The sequence below is a fragment of the Lichenostomus cassidix genome, chromosome 13 (assembly GCF_008360975.1).
Source record: "Lichenostomus cassidix isolate B80296 chromosome 13, HeHo_3.0, whole genome shotgun sequence".
In the NCBI taxonomy this organism is placed as follows: Eukaryota; Metazoa; Chordata; class Aves; order Passeriformes; family Meliphagidae; genus Lichenostomus; species Lichenostomus cassidix.
The window spans coordinates 14,242,895-14,265,044 of NC_139494.1; the positions used below are offsets into that span (position 1 = coordinate 14,242,895).

At 43.2% G+C, this 22,150-nt stretch overlaps 1 protein-coding gene and 1 long non-coding RNA gene across 2 annotated transcripts in view; one reads left to right on the forward strand and one right to left on the reverse strand.

The window, feature by feature from the left end:
* The first annotated feature begins 612 nt into the window (after nucleotides 1–612).
* LOC146431324 (uncharacterized) lies at nucleotides 613–11,397 on the forward strand. The gene is made up of 3 exons (XR_014854932.1): nucleotides 613–1,123; nucleotides 4,369–4,480; nucleotides 7,615–11,397. It is a non-coding gene; the product is annotated as an uncharacterized LOC146431324 (long non-coding RNA).
* The window catches only part of CLINT1 (clathrin interactor 1), a 47,194-nt gene continuing 35,485 nt past the window's right edge, over nucleotides 10,442–22,150 (reverse strand). The window contains exons 7-12 of the mRNA XM_085073838.1: nucleotides 21,058–21,301; nucleotides 20,482–20,563; nucleotides 16,408–16,485; nucleotides 13,483–13,778; nucleotides 12,850–13,054; nucleotides 10,442–12,140 (exon numbers count right to left, since the gene is read on the reverse strand). Coding sequence (XP_084929964.1) covers nucleotides 11,803–12,140; nucleotides 12,850–13,054; nucleotides 13,483–13,778; nucleotides 16,408–16,485; nucleotides 20,482–20,563; nucleotides 21,058–21,301 — 1,243 coding nt within the window. The 3' untranslated portion in view covers nucleotides 10,442–11,802. The remainder of the gene's footprint in view (nucleotides 12,141–12,849; nucleotides 13,055–13,482; nucleotides 13,779–16,407; nucleotides 16,486–20,481; nucleotides 20,564–21,057; nucleotides 21,302–22,150) is intronic.

Consider the following 22,150-nt stretch of genomic DNA (forward strand, 5'->3'; position numbering starts at 1 on the left):
GGAAGTGTTCAAGGCCCAGTTGGACAGGGCTTGGAGCAAACAGGTCTGAGTAATTCCCATTTCACCCTGGGAACTGTGGGATTAAGTGATGCTCCCGTTCTGTGCAGGAACCCTGCTCCAGGGACCCTGATCCAGGAGCGTAGGGTGAAGGGATGCTCCCCCTCTCTGGAAGGACCCTGTTCTCTAGGAAAGGATAGGGGAGATTTGCAGGCTCTGGATTTCTCCCTTCCATGGGCACTAAATGCTCCAGAAAGGTTGTCCCTGTGTGCTGCAGCCCTTCAGGCTCCTCTTTATTCCGCTGGGATTCTCAGCCAAAGCCTTTCCCTAGTTTCGGACAGCGCAGCCATGAAAGCACCAGGCTGGCCCTAACTAGCAGATATCCGCTGATGCTCCCGCCGGGAAAAACGGACGATTCGGGCTCACCGGAGGTACCCGAGCCGTGCGGGCTGCGGGAACGGGCTTGGCCCTTCCCGGGCGCTCTCCCGATCCCGATCTCGATACCGATTCCGATTGCGCTTCCATCCCTCTCCCGGCCTGGAGCAGCCGCCGGGCCCGCGCCCCGCCAGGGGGCAGCAGCGGGCAGGGAAACCCCGCGGCGGCGTGAGGGACTGAGGGGATGGAGGGGATGGAGGCAGAGCTCGGGCAGCGGCACCCCGAACACCGCCCGGGAACCGCTCCGGGAGCGACCGGCTGTGTCTCCCGGCTGCTTCACACGGCCCAGGGCAGGCCCCGGGTGCTGCGTCTCCCCGCCGTGTGAGCAGTTAGGTGTTTGCACAGTATCATCTTTCCCTTTGCAGCAGGCCTAATTTTCCCCTAAAAACAGCTGTGCCGGAGTGGTGGCACGGCTGGAGTCGCTGGGACAGAGCCCTCACGCAGTCACAGAATCACTGAGGCTGGAAAAGACCTCCGGGATCACCGAATCCAGCCTGTTAGCCATCCGCAGTCTGTCAGCCAGACCAGAGCGCTGAGTGCCACATCCAGTCGTTCCTTGAACACCTGCAGGGACAGTGACTGCACCACCTCCCTGGGCAGCCCTCGCCTCCCAGCCAAGGCTGACAACAGGGTGCTGGCATGAACTGGTCAAAACTTGGTCCCTTTGTGTTGGCTTAGGCACCTCTGCAAGGTGGGTTCTGGGCTTGGACTGGAACCTGCAAAGGGAACTCTGTGATGGGCAAAACATCGCTGGAATTGTCACAGGGAATGTGCAGGCACAAGGCTGAAGACCTTGCAGGGAGGCAGTGCTTGGTGTAGGAAACCAAGGCCAGGCCAGGCAGGAGCGACAGCACAGCTCTGCCAGGTAACTGCTGAGGGTGCTGTGGGGTATAGATAGGAGCAGAGGAGTCCTGTAGCTGTCCAGCAGGGGTGAGGACATGGCTGGAGGAAACACTGGCTGTGGGAGGAGTGCTGGAGTTGGTGTTGGGTTTGCTAGAGCACATTGGCAAACATCAACTGGTGGCAGTGCTGCCCAGCCTGTAAGACAGCACTCTGTTGGTATCCCTACCTTGTCACATATTTACAGACAGAAATCACAATTCATTTATACTCAATGATGAAGTGGATAAATCCTATACAATAGTGTTGTTTGCAAATGTGGGGGCTGTGATAGAGTTATGTGTAAATGCACCAGGACAGGCTGGAAGAAGGAAACCAGCCCCTTGCTGTCCTGCCCTGTGGGGGACGAGGCTCCAGCTCGGTACGTTTTTTCCATCAGAGCGTGGTCAATGGAACAATTGTACAACGTGTTGATCAGGAAAAGGATGTGGGAGCTTAAGTGGAAAACCTGATGCTATCGTGCTAATGGCACAGAGCAGCAGGAAGGATGGCAAACAGGATACTCACCACGCTCAGAGGAAGGAGCTCGGAGCGATGCTGGGGCTGCAGGGGTTGCAGTCAGCCACAGTATGTTCTGTGAGCTGGGACAAGCTGGACCAGAAAGCAGAATGTTCCTGATCTTACACTCCTCTGCTGGGAACGAGGACTCCTTGCTGAGTGTTTTGGGGAAAAGGGAGCAATTGTTACTAACTGGAGAAAACTTATAGTTGCCTTGGAGGCTTCGAAATGAGAGCAGTGGGAAGTTGATAAAAGGGGTGGGGGACACTCTTGGCAGGTCCTCCTTGCATCCAGAGCTCAGATCTGAGAGTAAGGAGATGGCTTTTAGTTGTGTTCCTTTGGAGGAGTGACTCACAGGGAAGGGATCCCATATGGAATAAGGAGCAGTTAGTTACTGTGTGTGGAATGGTTACCGACCATGTGTTGGGAAAGTGTTCAGGTGAGGAGCGCTGGCTGTGTTTGCTTCTAAAATTGACTGTGTTTGCAGTGTTTTGTAAACCCAGGTGTTTTTAAAGTAAATATCCTCAGCTGGGCAGAATATGCTTGTCCAAAGGCAGGTGTGTCACCCTGGGTGGGCTCCTGGTCCCCTTCCCACGCCTTGAAGGCCAGCGGGTGATGGTACAATATTGAAGTGAAACTGGGTGGTGGAGTCAAGGTGCACTGAAACAGATTGTTGATGTAACTTGCCCTAAGATTAGTCCAGAGGTGTGAATTGGAATCGACTCCAGACCTCTCCAGTTTGCTTTTGGAGCTAAATATTCCAAAGTGTGCACCTTAGTGTGTTGCTGGTATTGCAGTAACATTTGTGTGTGTGTAGCCTCATTTACAAATGCTTTGCATCTGTGTTTGCCCACCCTCCTCACGTGCTGACAGTTTTATACTGATAAGATAGTGGGTATTAATTAGGTTATTTTAAAAGCAGCCATGTGCTTGTCATTCCTTGTTGGGTCAAAATGCTCTGAAGTCACCCATTCCTCATCTTGGTGTTTTAATTAAAAACACAGACCCTTAAAAGAGGGTCGTCCTGTCTCCAGCTATTGCAGTCATGGCAAGCGTTAGTGCAGCAGAGTGTGAATCACTCGCCGAGAGCATCCTCCACCCTGGCCTCACATCTATTACCAAGTGTAAACTAATGAACAAAGAGCTGGTGTTTGTCACAATATCCAGTGTAAGGGCTTTCCAAACTGCTGTAGGCTGACATGGAGAGATTGCAAAAGGCTGCAGCCCTTGACCTCAATAAAGGCTTCAAAGGAAACTCCTGAAAAGTTTTTGCTGCACAAAAAAGAAATTCTTCTGGTAATGTAGCACTTTAAAAGCTAAAACTACGCCAAGGCTTCTGCTGACTGGGTGAAACCGCATCTTTGTTTCACATGTAAATGCTGTTCTGTAATGTCTTTTTTTGCTCCATTAAAAAACAAAGGGACTTGAGGCTTACTAGATGAAGGTAGCCGCTTACTCAGGCAGCCACCTGCAGTGACCCAGCTGGGCAGAGTGTGAGAGCAGGGGCAGGGAGCAAGAGCCACACAGGCATCAGTCCCTGGGATGGGCTGGGATGCTGAAATCCCAGCTCCCAAAGAGAGGGAGGAAAAGAGCATGTCGTGACAGGACAAGGGGGGAATGGCTCCAAGTTGAAGGAGAGTAAATTGAGATGAAGTATTAGAGAGAAATTCTTGGCTGTGAGGGTGGTGAAGCCCTGGCACAGGCTGTCCAGGGAAGTTGTGGCTGCCCCATGCCTGGAAGTGTTCACGCCAGGCTGGATAGAACTCTGAGCAGCCTGGTGCTAGTGGTGCTAGTGGAAAGTGAGCTGGTTGGCAGGAAGGTTGGAATTAGATGATATTTCAGGTCCCTTCCAACCCAAACCATTCCATGATTCTGTGATTCCATGAAGACCCTGCCTCAAAGAAAATGGTGGGAAAATCAGCAGCTGCTCAGGCACCCACCTTTGCTATGAGTCCACCCCTGGAACGGGAGCAAACAAGCCAGTCCCGGGGCCCGCAGGAGCCCAGGGCTGTGCGATCCGGGGAGGAGGCAGTGCTGTGGGGCAGTCCCCAGGAGTGCTCCGGGGAAGAGGCTGCCGAGCTGACACAGTGGCTGTGCTGCAGCTCAGGCCATTCTCCTCTCCAGCTCTCGGTGCTCCGGCTGGAGCTGCCGGTGCTGGGCTGTGCTCCATCACACACCAGGCCGTTCCCTTTGCCCCCAGCACTGTTTTCCTCTTGTCAGGCTGCGAGTGCTGAAGGCAGAGCCAGACCTGCTCTCTGCCTGTGCGCTGGACCGTGCTCTGCTGGCCGTCATTCCCGAGGCCAGGAGCTGCTGCTGCGGAGATGCTGGATGCTGGTGAGAGGGTGACCAGGGCAGCTCATCTGGCCAGTGCAGTTTGTGTCCAATTAAGTTGAAAACTGTCATCCTGTCTCTCCTCCTGCCTGCAGCCAGCCTGAGGCCTTGGCCAGGGGCCATGGGCAGCTGACCCTCATCGCCATGGCTGCCCACAGCGCAGGGCAGGAAACTCCCATCATTTTCCCAACTCTTTTTTGTTTGCAGATACTTGAGGTTTCCCGTGAGCTGCAAGCCCCAGCATAGGGAACGGAAGGTGATGAGCACCTGGTGTGGTTCTCCCACATCCCAAAGGCAATGACCATGGGACAAAGCTCAGGTACGACTGCTGGCAGCCAGCAGCTCCCTTTGTCTGCCCAGTGCCAATATGGACCTCGAGTCCAGGGGAAGTGAAGTGGCACCCTTGTTGTTCTCACACAGTTGTATGTGTGAGAGAAAGATGGAGAATGGTCCAACACCAGGTAGGGAAATTTGTGCACATCAGACAGGGCTGGAAAACATATTTGGAAGCCAGTTCAGGAAGCTCAAGGAGGGAGCAGACACTTCCTTATCTCCTTTACACACCTCAGGGGGACTTGGAAGGATGTGCTCCCTGGCCTGGAAGGTGGAGGAACAAGGGGCAAACAGAGGCAGGTAGAGAGACAACTGAAAGAACCAAATTGTCTGGCTTTTACAAATTTAACCCTTAGTGTTCTCCAATCCTGGATTTTGTTTGCAAATCAAAATTGGGAAAAGATTTTGGTAACCTTATAGTATCACCAACAGTTTGTTAAAAGACTAATTGCCAAGTAGCTTATGCATGTGGGACCATTAGTAATTCTGTAGCTATGCAAATTAAAACAGTGATGTATGATTTATAGCTTTAATAATGTTCTGAAGGCTCTTAAATTTTAATCACTTGCAACATCCTTTTTAATATTCAATTACTTTATTAACTAATTAGGTCACTTGCTGAAAAAGCACATAAGGCTGGTGCTATTTTAATATCAGCTGAACATCACAAAATACCTTTGAAATGGTGTAAATGGCTTATTTATTTTAAATAGATCATTAAGATGCTGTAATTAATAAATCAATTACAGAAAAAAAGGACAAGAAATTGATAGATGCCAAACCACAATAGTAGTGGCTTCTCTGCTTACTTTATAAATGTTCACAGAGATGCTGAACTTGGTGAACATAACCATTGAAGCTGAATTCGTATTCAGCTGAAGGGATAATGTTCAAGATATGCTCGGTTCATTATAGATACTTTTTTGCATGGATTTAGCTTTCTGATTGATTAAAGCTCCACAAATGACCTTGAAAAGTGAAAGTACTTAAAGGACAGCCCTCCTTTACCTCGTGCTCTTTTGTCTGCCTCAAAAAACATAAAACCATGGCATCTGAGAGTGCTGTTGATGCGGGGCTGAAAGGCAGAGCTCCGGAGAGGGCAGGTGGGAGAATCTGACTGACCAACCTGCTCTCCTCACCATGGTCAGCACTTGCTGCTGCCCAAGGGCTGTGGCAGTGCAGCAGTGAAGCAAAGAGAGAAAATTCCAGCCCTGCAGAAGCCAGGAAGATGCTTGACTGAGTGCAGAGGTTTACACCTCCCCTTTACACCAAGCCTTGATGTAAAATTTCAAGTCTCGCAAGTTAAATTTGTCACCAGTGCGGCTGCAACTCTGAAAGAGACTTTGAATAATTTTCTATCTTAAAACTAAGGGTAAGACAAACACTATTCTAGGAATTAAGTCAATCTTATTAACAGATTTTGTCTTAAACTATATTGATGTGATGATACAAAGTGCAAAATTTTTCTCTTGAGAAGCTACTAGAGAAAATCTGCAGTAATTACAGAGCACTCATTTTCCCATTTTAACTTCTCTTGCTTCCATTTTCTTGTAACGAAAATCTGTAAATCAGGGGCAAAAAGCTTCATGTTACAATTTCTGCTAAACCCAAGACTGCCCTTTACAACTGAGCTGCAAAGGAAACTACCACAAATCTCAGTTTATAGAGTTTCCTGGGAACTGAAACCTACATGGTGTAAGTCTGGCTCTAAAGCAGAGGCCAGGTGAGGTACCAGATAGCTACTCCAGGTCCCCAAAACCAAACATAAAAACTGCCCCTGCTCCCATCCCAGGAGTGCCTGCAGCCCAGCTCTACCGTAGCTGACAGTGCCTTGTTCCATTATTGGGGCTTAAGCTGAAATAGTGGATTTTCTCTGAGGAAAATGCCACCTAGGTGACATTCCTCACTCCTGCAGAATTCCACACTGTGCAGAATGACCATCACTTAAAAGGAAGAACACGCTGGACTAACCCAGGCTGTGCAGAAAAGATCCCTAAAATAAATCCACTTCACATTTTATGGGAGCTGCCCCAGGAAACAAAGTCGCAGAACAACTCGAATGTACCAAGTGCTGGTACAGCTTGGGACAAAATATGATGCTTCCCACCTTGGAACAAGTGCACATACAACTCTTAAGGGGTCAGAGATATCTGTACAGTCACATGAGGTCACTGTCAGTGTTTTAAGGATATTTGTTTCACCCTACAACAATCCTGTTGTACAACAACAGCTCAGGCGCTGCTCTGAGCCTCCTTACAAAGCCCCAGGTCTCAGTCAAATAGGTGCATTTTTATCACATTCCTGTAACTTCTCCCCAGTCATTTATTCACGTGAGCAATTCCCGCGTCGCTCAAATAATTTGTGTGGGAAACCCCACATCCTCCTCCATCAAACCCGAAAAGACACAACTGCTGGAGTGGCAAATAAAAGGTCACCAGTGCCTCAAACCCAATTGGTACCAGGAGAAATGAGGAGGAAAACACAGCATAAGCCACCCGCAAAGCTCGGCAGGCCCAGCCCCGTCCCTGCACCCAGCGCTGGAGCTGCTTTCCGCCTTTTCTGCTGCGGAGCTGCTGGCAGAGCGGAGCCGCCGTTAACCTCCCCGGCTCGATTCAATGTGACAGTGACACTTCACAGCACATTGCATCCAATCTCATTTGAAGCTGACAAAGATTGTTTCTGTTTTATATCTATTGGTTTATTAATGGCCTACAGCCTCTTAAGCAGATGCATATTCATTAGATAGCCAGCTGTTAGGAGGTTCCCAGATGTCGAAAGTACCTCTGTCTTGGTATCCATTCTTTTTTTTTCTCTCTTCTCATGAAACAAAGTAATTGTAGCTCGATTAAAGAACCAGTTAATTACTGAGCCAGTACCTTATGGCATGATTAAAAAAAAAATCTGCAAGTTTGTGAGGAGTAAAGACATTTTTAAAAACAGAGAGGAGCTGCGCCTTCGCTGTGCTGTACGCATGCAGAATTTACATGGATGTAGAGACTGGATTTCTCCATGTAAAAAATCCCCAGCCGCAGAATCCAGGGATACACTGAGTTCTGCAAAGGCACCTTTCTTCATTTTCCCCATTCTGCAGAATTTCTCTAACCTCTTATCATTCCTTAGGTGAACAGTGGATGCGGAAACACAGAAAAAATGGAAATGAGTGACATCCCAGTTTTTAAAGGTCATTTTACACAGAGAAGAAAAATTCAATGGCATCCCAGCCAGATAAAACTGTGACCAGATCATTGAACAGGCTGTACAGATTGACTTACAAATTCCAGGTGCCATCCTTCTCAGTCTCACAACATTAACTCAGCTCACCATGATGTCTTTGCAACTTCTCTCCTCAAAGCTCTAAAAGCAGCTCCCAGAAGCAGGGCTACAACCACCATTCTCCCACCAGCACCTCCTGGAAGCCCTTTGCCTGTGGAAATGTTTAAAATGTTAAAGTCAGCTCCAAGTCCATGTGATGTGGCCAAAGAAGGTTCCTGGGGATTGTGGTTTCTGGCTGATGGGAAGAAACTGCACTGCCACTTGGTCCTTCAGACCCCACAGCCACAGCCCTGCTCTGTCCCAAGGAACTGCACTTCCATCACCAGGAGAGAAAGAAGAGTTTGAAACCCCAAAACAATTGGAAACCTGAAACAATTCTAAATTTTAGTCAGTGACATCTTGGAATAAAACTTGGGAGGAAGAAAAAAAATTAAAACCAAACATCCCCTCAGCATTAAAAGCCTTAATCAGAAGCCAGCGATGGCACTATAAAATGTCATCTGCTATGAGTGTGTTTACAGTCAAGCACAGAGGAACATGGAGGCAATTTTGTAGAGTGACTCCTGGAGCAAAGGCCTCTGAGAATAAAAGTGTCTTTAGATATTTGTTATCCTGTTATAGCTGGTATCACCTTGAGTATACAATGCCTGCCTGCATTATGTAAACACTTCATTGATAAATCCCTCCCCCACCTCCCCTAAGCTGTGTCAGACTGTTCTTAGCTGACAGATAGAGCTGAAACAGATGCTGCTATAAATACCCTTGTTTAGCTGTTTTGAATATAATTTCTTTTGTAGAACATGGTGGATGCTCTAGTTATCACTGAACTTGCACCTGTGCTGAATTTATTACTCCTTTGTACACATCAGGATGCATTTTTTTAATGAATCTATAAAAAAAAGAGAGTTAGATTCTGCTGCACCTTTCTCCTCTTCTGAAGTAGAGACAACCTTTACAAAGGATTGCACTCATTTAAATGAACTCTTATTAAGTTTAGAAGCCACAAAATCCCGAGGTGAGAGAAGTTTAACTCTTAGGACCAGATGCACAGTTAATTTATAGAATCTTCTAATTCTGTGTATTGAATTCTGTTTCTGTATACACATATATTGCATTCATCCAGCCAAATTCTTCTAGAGAGATCACAGATACAGCAGGACTTCAGAACTGAAGAAAAGAGTTGTACTAACACTGCAGCATGATTTTGATTATATAGGAATTCTACTAGGCAGCAGCTGATAAATGGTAGATCTGTTGCCATTCACAAAGTAGCTTCATTTGTATTTTCACACAGGAAGGTTATTTTTAGCTTAAAGATACTATATGTTGTTCATACCTGAAATATCAGAGATGGAAACATTTTATGGTATTCATCTTAAACAAGTTCAATATTGTTTTAAGCAAAACCCATTTTATATTCAGTCTTTAAATAAAGATGTAAATCATATTGTGCTTAAGCACTGTTACCTGTGATCTATGTGCTTGAACTGGGGGAGATAATGTGACAAAACTTCCAGGCTCTCATCATTGCAGAAAAGATGCACAGGGATGCACCTGGCCCACATTCTGAAGGAATCTTTCCAGGGTTTCTGTTCTCATGTTTATTTTGGCTCAAAGGACTTTGTTCTCATTCACCTGCAGAGGACCTGGCAGGTTGACAAAGCTTCTCACACTCCACACACCTTCTTCATGAGGATATTGATGCATGGGATGAACAGGGATCTGTTCAGCACTGCAGCTGCTCCCTGAGCCACTGCACCCAACTGAGGTGTGATTGGCACAACCACAGACCTACCCCAAAGTGACATTTAACACTGGAGTCATTCTAAGCCCTGACAAATCTGCTTCATTATCACTAATGTCAATTAGAAGTGAAACCAAGGGATCCTCTGAAGAGATGGAACAACCTGAACAGGGACATGGTCCTGATTCCACTCAAAGCTATTTCACTGGCCAAACCCACCTTAGGAGGAGAGCATGAGGAACACTCATCCTCTTCATCCCAAAACCTCCCAAGGAGGATTGAGAAGCACTGCAGCCTCCAGCACAACAGGATAACAACAGAGTACAGGTTTAGCTTTCCTTGGCCCTCATCTCCACCCCTGGAAGGAGCTTCCTTCCCACCACAACTCGGCATACATTGAACCAGTCTGAGCCTTCCCATCTGTTCCAACGAGAGGGTTTGAAGATGATTATTCCAAATAAGTGTAAAGGTTTCAGAACAGGAACCAGAGCCATCTCTCCTACTCAGCCGTTGAAGCCTGCCTTGATTACTTTGATGTAACAACACTTGAAAGCTCCTATTCTTTGAAACTAATTTAAACACATTGAATTGTTGAAAGATTAAAAACCGCAGTCAGCTAATTACACTCACTCTCATCTCTTATTCAGCAAATGAATCACTTTTCATTACCACTTAGCTGAAGTACATGAATTTCTGCCTAATTAGAAATGTTGTAGATGGAGCATTAGCAAGGCTGGAGCGGGTCAGGATATCTTGCCTGCTTCATTTTTAATTCCTAACGGTAGAGCCAGATAGGAAAGGCTTCAGATAAGAAGTCATTAAACAATTTTAAATTATTTATAAAAATTACTTTGCCCAAATTATAATTATTTTTTTTTCCCAAATGCTCTCATAAACGTCAAATGGAATGAAAGGAAAAGCAGCCCAACATTGATTTTAATGAACATTTTAATGTTATGTATAACAGAACATTATGAATACAATGGAAACAAAGTTTTATCAATTTAATAATAAAAAAGAAATCCAACATAAGAAAGGGGAGGCAATAAATTTCATACCTATAGTATAGTGCTTATTCTTAACAATATTCCCAGCTTGTGAACATAACAATGTCTTTGTGTTCCAGATTCTAAAATCTTGATTCATGTGAACTTAAATGCAGAATTACAGAAGGAAAAACAAAACCCCCCAAAACCTTAATTCTTTCTTTTGCTTTCAGTAAATCAGTAAAATCTTTGACTGCTACAGGTCTCCTTTATTAATATATATATTTTTTTACTTCTCTATTGGATTCCACAGCTGCTAATGCCATATTTACACAAAAGAATCACCAAGTGTTGTATAAAAGTCAGGATCCAATGCCATTGGATTAAGTTAGGTTATAGATTTACATCGCTGAAGTGTGATTCACTTGCTGCTGATGCCCTAAACCAGTGGCTCTTTAGGGACATTGGTGCTACAAAGGACGTCAAGTGCCACTGGAAAAGAACTCCAAGAAAGTGCATTTTCTGGAGTTTTCTGAAAGGAAACCTTCCAGCAGTCTTGGATAAAGCTTCTCCCAGACTTGCATGGGATATCAGTTATAACATTAGAAGCATGTTAAGACCCCAAAAATCTGTTGATCACCAAATTGCTGAGAGAGGATTTTTACAATAAAAATTTGGGTAATACAGCAGTGTGGCTGGAACATTAGCAAAAGTATATATACATTCCAGGTCCCTTTGAATTAGCCATAGTCACATATGTAAGCCATTTTTGGACAAAAATATATATTCTTATAAAAAACTGATCAGAGTACTTGAGTGACTTCACAATTGTGGACTCAGTGGTAGTAAAAGGAATGATCCAATTATGACAAAGCGATCAGGGAGAGGGGGAAAAAGAAAGTCAAAGCTCTTCAAGAAAAAAGAAAAGTATAAAATTAGATTCAAACATTTTTACCCAGTCCCCAATCCAGTCTTCCATCAAGTCTCAAAGTTAAAATTGGTTCTTCTACGTAGGAAAGGTTTTTTGATGGTCTTAATACAAATTATTTTGCAAAATCATCCAACACATTCCTTAGAAGAATCTCTCACCTCTCCAGAATTTGAACACTATTTATTTCAACACTTAGAAAATAGCTTTTGGTTCTTTATGTAGACACTTTAACTGATAAAGAAAAAAAAAAAAGTATTGATCAGTGTTTCCCATCCCTTCCCCAGCTATATTTGTGCAGCTAAAAATCCTTCATTCAGTCTGCCCATTTATTTTATTTTATTTTAATCTCATTTTATTTATTTATTTTACAATCTTTATTTGCTAAAATTGGCAAAATTTGCAAAGGCATCTTGCTTGGGTTGTACAGTCCCAGGAGTCAGCGAGGTCATAGCCATATTGGGTACCCCCATTCCTATTGTGCCCATTCCTGTGGCTGGCACTCCCATGTTCATTCCCATCATTCCCTGGTTCATCATCGGCGTGGCTGCCATGGAGGTCATGCCCATGGCACCTGACATCACACTGGGCATTGCCATCCCCATGGGCCCCAGCAACGGGCTGCTCTGGGGCCTGACAGGCATCATGTTGGGCTGAGGGCTGAGGTTCACAGCTGCAAAGTTTTGGGTTATCACATTCATCGGTTGTTGCATATCTGCAGCAAAGAGAAGGTGCACAGAATCAGAATCTGATGATACTGAAGGAACTCTTGTGTGTTTTAAGAAACTCGTGTGGTCACTGCTGGGAACATGGGTATGATGACCAGACCTGTGGCTATTTCCTGATTTGGCCATCAGGAGGAATTTCTTCACTGAAAGGATGGTCAGGCACTGGAGGAGGCTGCCCAGGGAGGTGGTGGAGTCACCATCCCTGGACGTGTTCAGGGAATGCCTGGATGTGGCACTCAGTGCTCTGGGCTGGTTGACAAGGTGGGGATCAGTCAGATCAGAGGTTGGACTCAATCATCCCTGAGGTCTTTCCAACCTGAATGATTCTATGATTCTATTGCACTTCTTTCCCTATTTTCTGCATGAAGACTCAGAAAACTTCTATAGAAGTTTCAAATATAATTTTATAACAATATACATTCTGCATATTCCAGAGAAGTTCTAAAGATTAGGAAGCCTCAAACCAGGGTTCAGAAATGGTGCAAGCTCTACAGTAGAACCTGCACAGACACAGCCTCCTGACACATTAATCTCCATTTAGAAAACTTCACTTGTGTCACGATGTCACAGTACTTTATGAAACAAGTGCGATTAAACGTAGGAAAACAGTCATGGACACAACACTCAGATCTCAGGGAGAGCCTATGGAACACAGACAGGGCTCAGTGTGCACAAAACAGTGCCATGATCACTTACTCTGTTGCTGCATCATGGTGTTAAGCGATGGCTGTTGGGGTTTGGAAGGCTGCATCCCAGGTACTAAATTGTCCAAACTGATATTTACACTGGGATCTGACCAAGTTGAGGGTAGAGTTTTGCTTGCATTTTTCTGGACCATCTCTGTCCTTGAATTATAAAGTGAATTAGGCTTCGGCATCATTGGGTTCACACTTTGCAGAGGCTAAAAAAGAAAAGTTTGAAACATTCAAAAACATTGAAACAATTTACCAGTAGCAAACAGGACTAAATAACAAGTGTTTAGTTTTCCACAGAAGACAACAAAAACCCATGAAGCCATGAACTTTAGCTCTTCCAATGCAGTGTTGCCAGGTGCCACAGTTAGAGATTAAAAGAGTATTTGTAAGCAGAGATCAAATCCCATATCAATGTGGAGTGACAATGACCAGCAGTAGACAAATTTTGAACTCAAACCTGCTCTTCAAGGAGACTGCCTTGTAAAAGGACTTTTCTGTTTAGGAGGCAATTCAAACATTTTGGACAAAATGCTGATCACACCTGAGTGACCAGGTCTAATGCATTCCAGGAGAGGAATGGATTAATTCATGAAGGCAAGAAGGTCATTAGCGAAGTGTATCAATAGCAGCATACCTGTGACCTGGACATGGGTAAAGTGACACCCATAGAACTGGAGCTCATCATGGAGAAATTCATGCTTTGTGAGGAGGTCATGGTTGTCTGAGAGGGTCCCATCAAATCAAAAAGATCCATAGAATTGGAAGCAGCTGGAGGCTGGCTTGGAGCAGGCTGTGAGCCACTGAAGAGCTCTAGAGCTGGCTGCTGTGCCGTGCTGCTGAAGAGCTCTCCGGACGAAGCACTGGGACAGGGAGAAGCTTGGTTGAAGGCACTCCAGTCACCAAAGTCTCCATTTCCACTTGTTGCTGTACCTGAAGGAAAGGCAACAGTGTGGGAGGAAGGAAGACAGAGAAGAAAGAAGACTTAGAGAAAGGCACTGAGCAAATGCCAAATTCCATGAACTGAAACAAATGAGAGCTGATCTGTGTCCGTCCAGATTAACATCTGCAGGTAGAACCTCCATCTGGACATCATTCCTTCTCATGAATATTCCAACAATTTTAACAAGGTAGCAAAGGAAATATGAAACACCCATACACAGAAAGTAGATGTTTGATAACATGTCACCTATGGATGCCAGACAAGCAGGGACAGGTTTTCATCAGTTGAAGTACAACTGGAAGGTAACTTAGGGGTAGACTGGAGACAACAGTCAAAACAACACTGAGAACTTGGATAATGTTTATCAACTTTTTATCTTGGCATTCTGGTATTTGCAGAGAGCAGTTGTGAGGAACAAGCCACTGAATAAAGCAAATTCCATCATGATAAAGACAACTACATCAAAATTTGGTTGTATACAGTTGTAGCTCTTTGTATAAAACCATGCTGAGGGGAACAAACTCCAGAACTTGAAAAGCAAGTTGCCAGGGAATGCTTATTTGAGATGATAATGGCACTTTCTATCCCATGAAGTGCTCATATAAAACACATTAGGTTTTCTAAATTTGATTCCTGAACTAAATGCTTTGGTTTGAAGCAGAAATTCAATCTTGGATCAAGCATTTCTGTCACCAGCAGCTCTGCTGAACTCCTGTAGTTCATCACTTTAAACACTGTTCCATTTCAACAGATGAGGTTTTCGGAGACAAGTGTTTAAATGAGAACACAGAACTCAGAGCTCTCTCTGTATCTCACTGTGAAGGTAGAGCCAACAGCACGAGCTGTTTGTTGTCACCTGCAAGGACACCTCTTCAGCATCACAGATGTTGCGACACAAACCAGTGAACTGAGAGCATGTCAAACCTTGGAGCCAAGCAGGAGATGTTACCTCCCTTAAAACACATGTTTCCCTATTAACAAGGAAAGTGTTGCTTCACAGCAGTGATGGGGGAAAAAAGCTTAAAAACATTTCCACAAGATGCTGAATATAAAGCAACACCATTTAAACAGTTCACAGGCTACACAGTGGATCACATTCTGAGTGCAGGCCACTGGCCAGCTCAGCTTTTTGATTCTCTCACTGATTCACTTTTGGTACTTCAGCGACATCACAAACAACAGTGCAGCCATATGAAATGAACTTTGAGTGCTGCTGAACATTTAAATCTTGGATTTCTTTAGCTGAGTGAACACAGATTCAAACACGTAGAGCTGGGGTAGATGAATCCAGTGCCAGATTCTATCTCCTGCCCTATGCAATGGCTGCTTCCATAATGTATTCCACCCACTCATGGGTAACTGCAGCAGTCTTTTACACTGCATGTAAATATTTATCAACATACACCTTCAACCTATAGTCACCTCTCTTTAACAACACATTACAATTTAAAGAACAGTAGAAGAGTAAATTTGTTCACAAAATCCAAGTATTGCGAACAACTTCAGCGCATGAAGTGGGCTAATATTCATTAGCTTAGGGCCTTACTAGAACATTTGCTTTGATCTTCCTCACAAAAAGGCACTATATTAGAATGTTTCAATTAGTATTACATATTAAAAATTAAAACCTACTTTAAATATTCTTGATAGATAAGTAAATGCTGAGTGTGCTCCTTCGATGTTCAGACCTGTGCACTGAGCACCAATAATGGAAGTGGGGGTAAAAGGGAGAAGGTTTTGCCCCTTCAGTAGGACTTCAAAGATGATTAATCAAGAAGGAAAAGATTTCTAGAGGGGCTTACACTGTTCAGGAATGATTAATCATTTCACAGGACTCCTTGTCTCTTGCATAATGGTGATTGGAATAGATTAATCATGTTAATGCAGATAAAGGATTGTATCAATTTAGACTGTATTAACACAGGAGTTATTTGCATAGTAGGCGGCTTTGTGTTTGCAAAACAACTTGGGTTTGCCTACGACAGCCTGTAAAAAACTAGAGCAGTTCTCTCCTACCAAATACATGGAAGGTGTATTAACTAACCCATGCCCAGCAGAGCTTTCCCAATACAGCAAAATAAAGGAAGAGATGTAAACATGCTGACTAAAAGCTGCCTCCCAGGTAGATTTGCTTCTCAGCCTCTTTGCTGTTCTTTTCTCATTTTGTACTTGATTCTGCACCCTGGCTGAGAACCCCAGTCACAAATAACACTCCTGCCCAAATTCACCTCACAAAGGGCAGCCAGCCAGCTCTCCCCACTCCAGGGCTGTCTGCAGCCCTGTTCAGTCTGGGCAGCACTGTAGGATCCCACAAACATTCTACCAAGGAAAATGGGTCACTTTAGGTGGTTTCCAAGCTTGTTTTATTTTTTTCCAGTCCAATTTTAAGGGAAACCTTTTCAGATGGTGGCCACGTCTCGTGACAAGCTTGTCTGTCTGCAGGTAAAATGTCTGCACATGCACTGAGCCAGGCTGCATCTTCCTTCCTCCCAGAGCACTTGTGGTCCAGTTACACACACAGTTTACCCTGGAAAGGGAAGGGACTTTCAATAATGCCTCACGGCATCTCTTCCCTCCTTCCACCCTCAAACAGCATTGCAATCCCTAAATCAACCCTACCTTGTGACGATGGGAAACTTGCTGAAGCAGCAGGTGAACTAAAATCAGCAAATCCTCCAAATGGGTCACCTGATCCACCTAGAAACAGAAGGAAGCCAAAAGCTGTTACAGGATTGTGCAAAGATCCATTGCAACAACTGCATGTGGGATTTATGAAGAAAAGTTGTTCTACACTTGACATGATAGATTTATTGATTCTGCTCCCTAAGTCAGCTCTGTTTTCCTGTTCATCCCCACACTATGTTTATACAAGCCTGAGCAACAATAATCTGGATTATTTCTAACTGCCTTGCAGATCTTGCAGTTTTGTTTTCCTAGGCAAGAACTAAAACATGCAAGTTTTTGTCACCTCTAAAAATAAATTTAGAGAAATTAAAAAGATTAATAAGTTTTTAACTAGGGAGTGATGCTACTAGTTTGGCAGTTTGTAAAATTAAAAATTTGGAAGCATAATAAAAAAGCTAAACATTCTTATTGTATAAAAGTTAATTTATTATGCTTCCTATGAAAAATTACATGTCACCTTATATTTAGTTTTTGTGTTACTTAAAGCATGAATGATTCTGCAATGATCTTGAAATACCAATTCAAGGACAGAGCTTGCATTTGTGTTCATTTTTTTATAAGTTTGCTTCCTTTCTACAGCAAGAACATTAAGTTTTCCAACTAGACATTTGTGTACAGCACATAAATTATTAATTTCTGAATACCGCATAGTAACAATTTTTCACTAAAAAGATATGGCCGAGGTATAAAGAAGATTTAAGAATCATATTGTCCAAGCTAATTTTTTTAAAATAAACTCCAAAAAGTTACAAAAATCACCTAGTTATGGCTGGTACTGCTTTTAAGCAGGGATTCCACTGACCTGAGGAAGCCAAGAAGTTGACCTTATTTATTTGTCCTCAAAGATTTCACCTCCAAGCAGTCCCACCCTCAGAAGAAGCTGCAGCAGTTCAATTATTTTGCTTTTAGTGTTATGCGTACATTATATAGGTTACATCACAGCTGCTTAGCCTGCAGTGCTTAGGAAGCAGCCAGGTGGGACTGGAACATCTGTGCTGCACTCAAACACCACCAGGGACAGCTTCCAACATCTGGTGCCATTTCGGAATTGTCTTATCGCTGCAAGACATTCTGCCCCATCTGCTACTCTCAACTGGGTTAATTAAACCAGAACCATCTCCTTTTTAATAAATGGCCAGCAGTAATAAAAGGAACCATTCACTTCCTAATACATGTGTACTTGTATTTCTTTTTAATGTTATTTTACTGTAGACATTGCCAGGAAGGCGACTGTTCTTCCAAGGGGAAATGTCTTCTTGCTGAGCATGTAGTGCAGGAGATAAAACATGAGCAGAGAATGCAAGGATGGCCTATGAATTTTCAGACATAGCACTACTGAAACCCTTTTAGCCCCTTTTCAAGAGGCAGAGGACTTCACACAAAGTTAATTTCTTCCACACAAATTCTGAAATTATTTAATAAGCAAGCTTCTCATCTATGTTTAGACACGTTTTATTCTGACACCCAAGAATGAAAAAGGGTTGGTGAAATATCAAACTGAAAAACTGATCTGATCCTGTTTTCCCTGTCTACTGTAATGAACATTTTCAAATAATTTTTTTCACCACATATATGCTCACAGAGTTCAGAACAGGTTAATGGTTTCAGAGTTTGTATGCTGAATGAGCAACACAGATGACACACACTTGACCACATGCTTGAAGGAAAAAATAAAAATCAATGCTCTCATGCTACACCCATTATATCCTTGGGCTGCCTGACAGTGCCTAGGGATTAATTTAATTTTAAAAACAGAACTAGGTTCAAACCCAAAATAACCCCTTAACATTTTCAGTCAAGTCAACTTTTCCTCTACCTCTCTTGCTTGTTTTTCAAGTGAAACTGAGTTTCAGAGAGAGGTGAAAGAGATTAAGCTGGATGCTTAATAATAACTCTCTAAAGAAAGGTTAAGGAACCTCAGCTCCAGTAACACCAGAAAATACTCCCAGCAGGTCTAACCAGGCATTTTACATCTTCCCTTTATGGCAACCAAGCACCCCCTAACATACAAACTGTGCTGCTCCAGTAAAGTGTAACATTGAGCCAATCAACCCTTTCACATCTCTGCACCTGAAAATACACAGATAAGCAAACCCTGAGTTCCCTGAATTCACATCACTTCCCTGCCAGTTCCTTCACAGGACACATCAAAGGCTTCATCTGACCCTTTCCCTCTGCCCTGCCTGACCCTGGGAATGTTCCCACACCCTGTGCTGTAAGGAGCAGTGGTCATAACAAGTGACCTGCATGTGAAGGACAGTGCTAATCTTCCCAACATGAGCAAGCCTCAAAGATTCCCATGTGAGATCTGTCACTACAAATGAACCCTTTCCATCTGCCTGCTCAGGTCAGCAGAGGTTATTTAGCAGGACCAGCTGGTAATGTGTCTCTTCTCAGCACCATTTCTGAATGCCGCTTTGGAAAAATGTGAAAAAAAGATTTAAAGAAAAGAGAAAAAAGGCTTACTGCAGCAAAGAGCCAAACTGATGAAAGATTTAAATACACTGTAATATAGAAGCTGTCATAGTTCTGTTTGAAATATGGACAAGTTCACTTGAAGTGGAAACACCTATTCTCAATGTGATCTTATTTTTATAAAAATAAAAACATACACATTGCATACAAATAAAACAAAACAGACTCCAATCTCTTCTGCCATAAGAATTGAATAGAAAAAAAAAATTCATCCTGATTTAGGATAATGGTTCTGATCCAGGATCTTAAACTTTCATGGAACTGTGGTCACTCCAATGTACAATGAACACCTTCATTGAACACCAGGAAATTGAACAAAATTAAGTAGTTTGTTGAATTTATGTATAAAAACAGACACATGAAATGTATCTTACAGTGTATTAAATACTTGTAGATGTTGGGTAGTGATGAAAGGAATGTGTCACACAGAGTGGTCACAATACTGGCTTTGCTCAGACCTTACCATCAAATCCCTGGTGTGACCCTACAACCCCCAGGAGTGGTGTAAGCAGTTAGGGGTGAGCAAGAACACACCTTACAGCTGCCTGACTGCAGCCACATGGCCACACATGTGGCCTCCAGCCACTCTGAACTGCCATTTCTTGGTGCAGCCTCTTGATTTCACTTTGTCTTTAAAGGCCAAGCAGACACTTAGCTCAGTGAGACACACACAGCCTCTGCAGAGTCAGCACGATCCTATCCATCGTGGGATGTGGCTTCTTTGCAATGGGAAGTTCTCAGAAAGGTTTCTCTCTGAAATGCTTGTATTTTATTTGCTACTCAGGGCAGTCTCATGTCACAGTTCACTCCCTCCCAACTGTGTCATCAGACCACAAGTGCCCACAAGCTCTTTTCCTATTCCATGCCACAACAAACCCATTGATACAGGAAACTCTAAGCACAATAACAAGTCCAAATTTGAAGTCTTAAGTTTTGAAAAGCAAAAATTCCCTGAACTCCTCTACTAATCCCATAGAAATGCAATGAAATTTAACACACTCCTAAAAAGAAACTGCATTTTGGGAGCATAAGGGTAAATCCATATGAAGATAAACAGACTTGCTACGCATTCAGAGTGTGAAAGGATGTGTTTTAAAATTAGTAATTTCACTCTTAGGCAGCAATTTCTTTTTGGTTCTAAGGTTTGGATACACCAAGTGCCAGGAGAAAATAAGACAAAGAAACAAGTTTGCCACATACTTTAGATGAAAGCTTCCGTGAAGATTATCCATCTCCACCTGCCCAGCCTTAGAACTGCACTACAAGAAATGCTTGAATATGAATGGATTGCACTTGCTTTTAGAGTTAATTATAAATAACTGCATTACACACACAGTTTCTGACAGACTGATCTGGCAGTTAATCTTTGTGCTGCTAGCATTATTAGTCCCATGCAATAGCACACACAGTACCTTGCTACAAAAGGCTCTTTATAGGCAGTTCTACATTTTTTAAAGTATTTATTTCCCAATTTATCTACTTTATTCTGGCAACAAGCAAGCTTCTCAGAACTGGAACAGACCCCAAACTTACCTGTGGAAGCTGGCTGGCTGGCTCCATCAAACAACAGGTCAACCAGGTCGTTAGAGGACTTGCTGCCAGAGGGGACAGCAGCCTGGAGAAGAAATTACACCAGATCTCAACTCATGGCATCATTAATCAAATGACATTAAGAAGTTTTCTGGGGTTTTGAAGGATTTTGTTTGCTTTTGCTTTGTAGGGATGTCAGATAAACCCAACAATTGTGGCTAAATGTAAAATCAAATACTGAAAAAGCTAAAGGCTCATAGTTTTTTGTAACAGAAGAACTGACAACTTTTCACTAAGTGCGCAGCTTCATAGAATCTTTCACACTTCAGGCCAAAATTTTCTCTTTGCTGTCCTGAAGAAAGCAAAACATGCTAATGGCTATATTAAAAAAATCTAGATCTTAAAGCAATCACAGAACTACTGATAATTACACTGTTCCACAGACTTTGGTAAGTCCAACTAAACACTTTTTGATAAAACAGCTCCCTTGAAGGCTGCATCACAAAAATTCTACCCTAAAGCAGAAATGGTCTTAGAAGAAAACAGTTTCCAAAATGATGTGCTCTCCTGCTGTCTCACCTTTGTCGTAGGCTGTGCAGGATGAGCAGCAGAGTTCTGTTCTGGACTTGCTTTATCTCCTGTGTAATGAGCTGCTGCTCCCAAGTCAATGGTTTTTGAAGGATTTGCTGAGCGTTTCTGTCTGATGGTGGTAATTTCTGTAGCTTGTGCAATATGAATGTGTTTTGTTGTCACAGTCTCCTCTTCATCTTTAAATTCAGCTTTGGGAGATTTACCTCTTCTTGATTTTTCCTCATCACTGTCACTAGAAAAACAAAAGTGATAGCACAGCATTTGTGATGGACTTCTCAGTTAATTGAGTGGACATTTGGCTTCACAAGAGTTTTGGTTACTGTAGTTTCTTGCAGCAACAGTTCATCATAAAAATGCTGCATTTTCCTACATTTGAGCGAGGAAATGTTTCACCCTTACATAACACATCACATCACACAGCATTGCACCTGTTGTACAGAAGCTATGGAGAAAAGCAGGTTATTTTGTTACACACGAACTGCAAGTCCACGACAGAGGATAATAGGAAATCAGTGTTTAAATCCAGTACGTTGAATTACCTTCTGACAGGAACTCCCCCACACATTATGTAACACTTCAGCAACAGAAAGTTAAGTTGGCAGGTCTGCTCAGTACTTACACCAAGAGACAGAAAGCAATGAACCAAATACAGGTACTGCCTTTCAGCTTTGAACAACTCCATATGTATTTCAGCTCATTTCCTTTTCCAGAGAAACAGGCTTTCATATTCTTTAAGATGTTTGTGGGAAAAGAATGTTTTCAGAATTACATAGTGCAATATTACCATTATCAGAGCACACATAGTTTTTCTCAAAAGAATAAAAATATCACCCTTTTAGGCAAAAACTTTTAAGATGTTGCTGCATACTATTTGATTCATTTGTTACATTTTCTACTTTTGTATTTTAAGTCTTTCACAAAGAAAGTAATTGGCCTCCACCACCAGTCACGTTGCCTGTTACCATCAGGATTTGTACATAACAGTGAGAATTGCTGTAGAGAAAGCTTAAATACACTGGAACGTATTTTGAAATAGTAATTCCCTTAGCAACAGAGTTGAAAGTGGAAGGGTTTTATATTT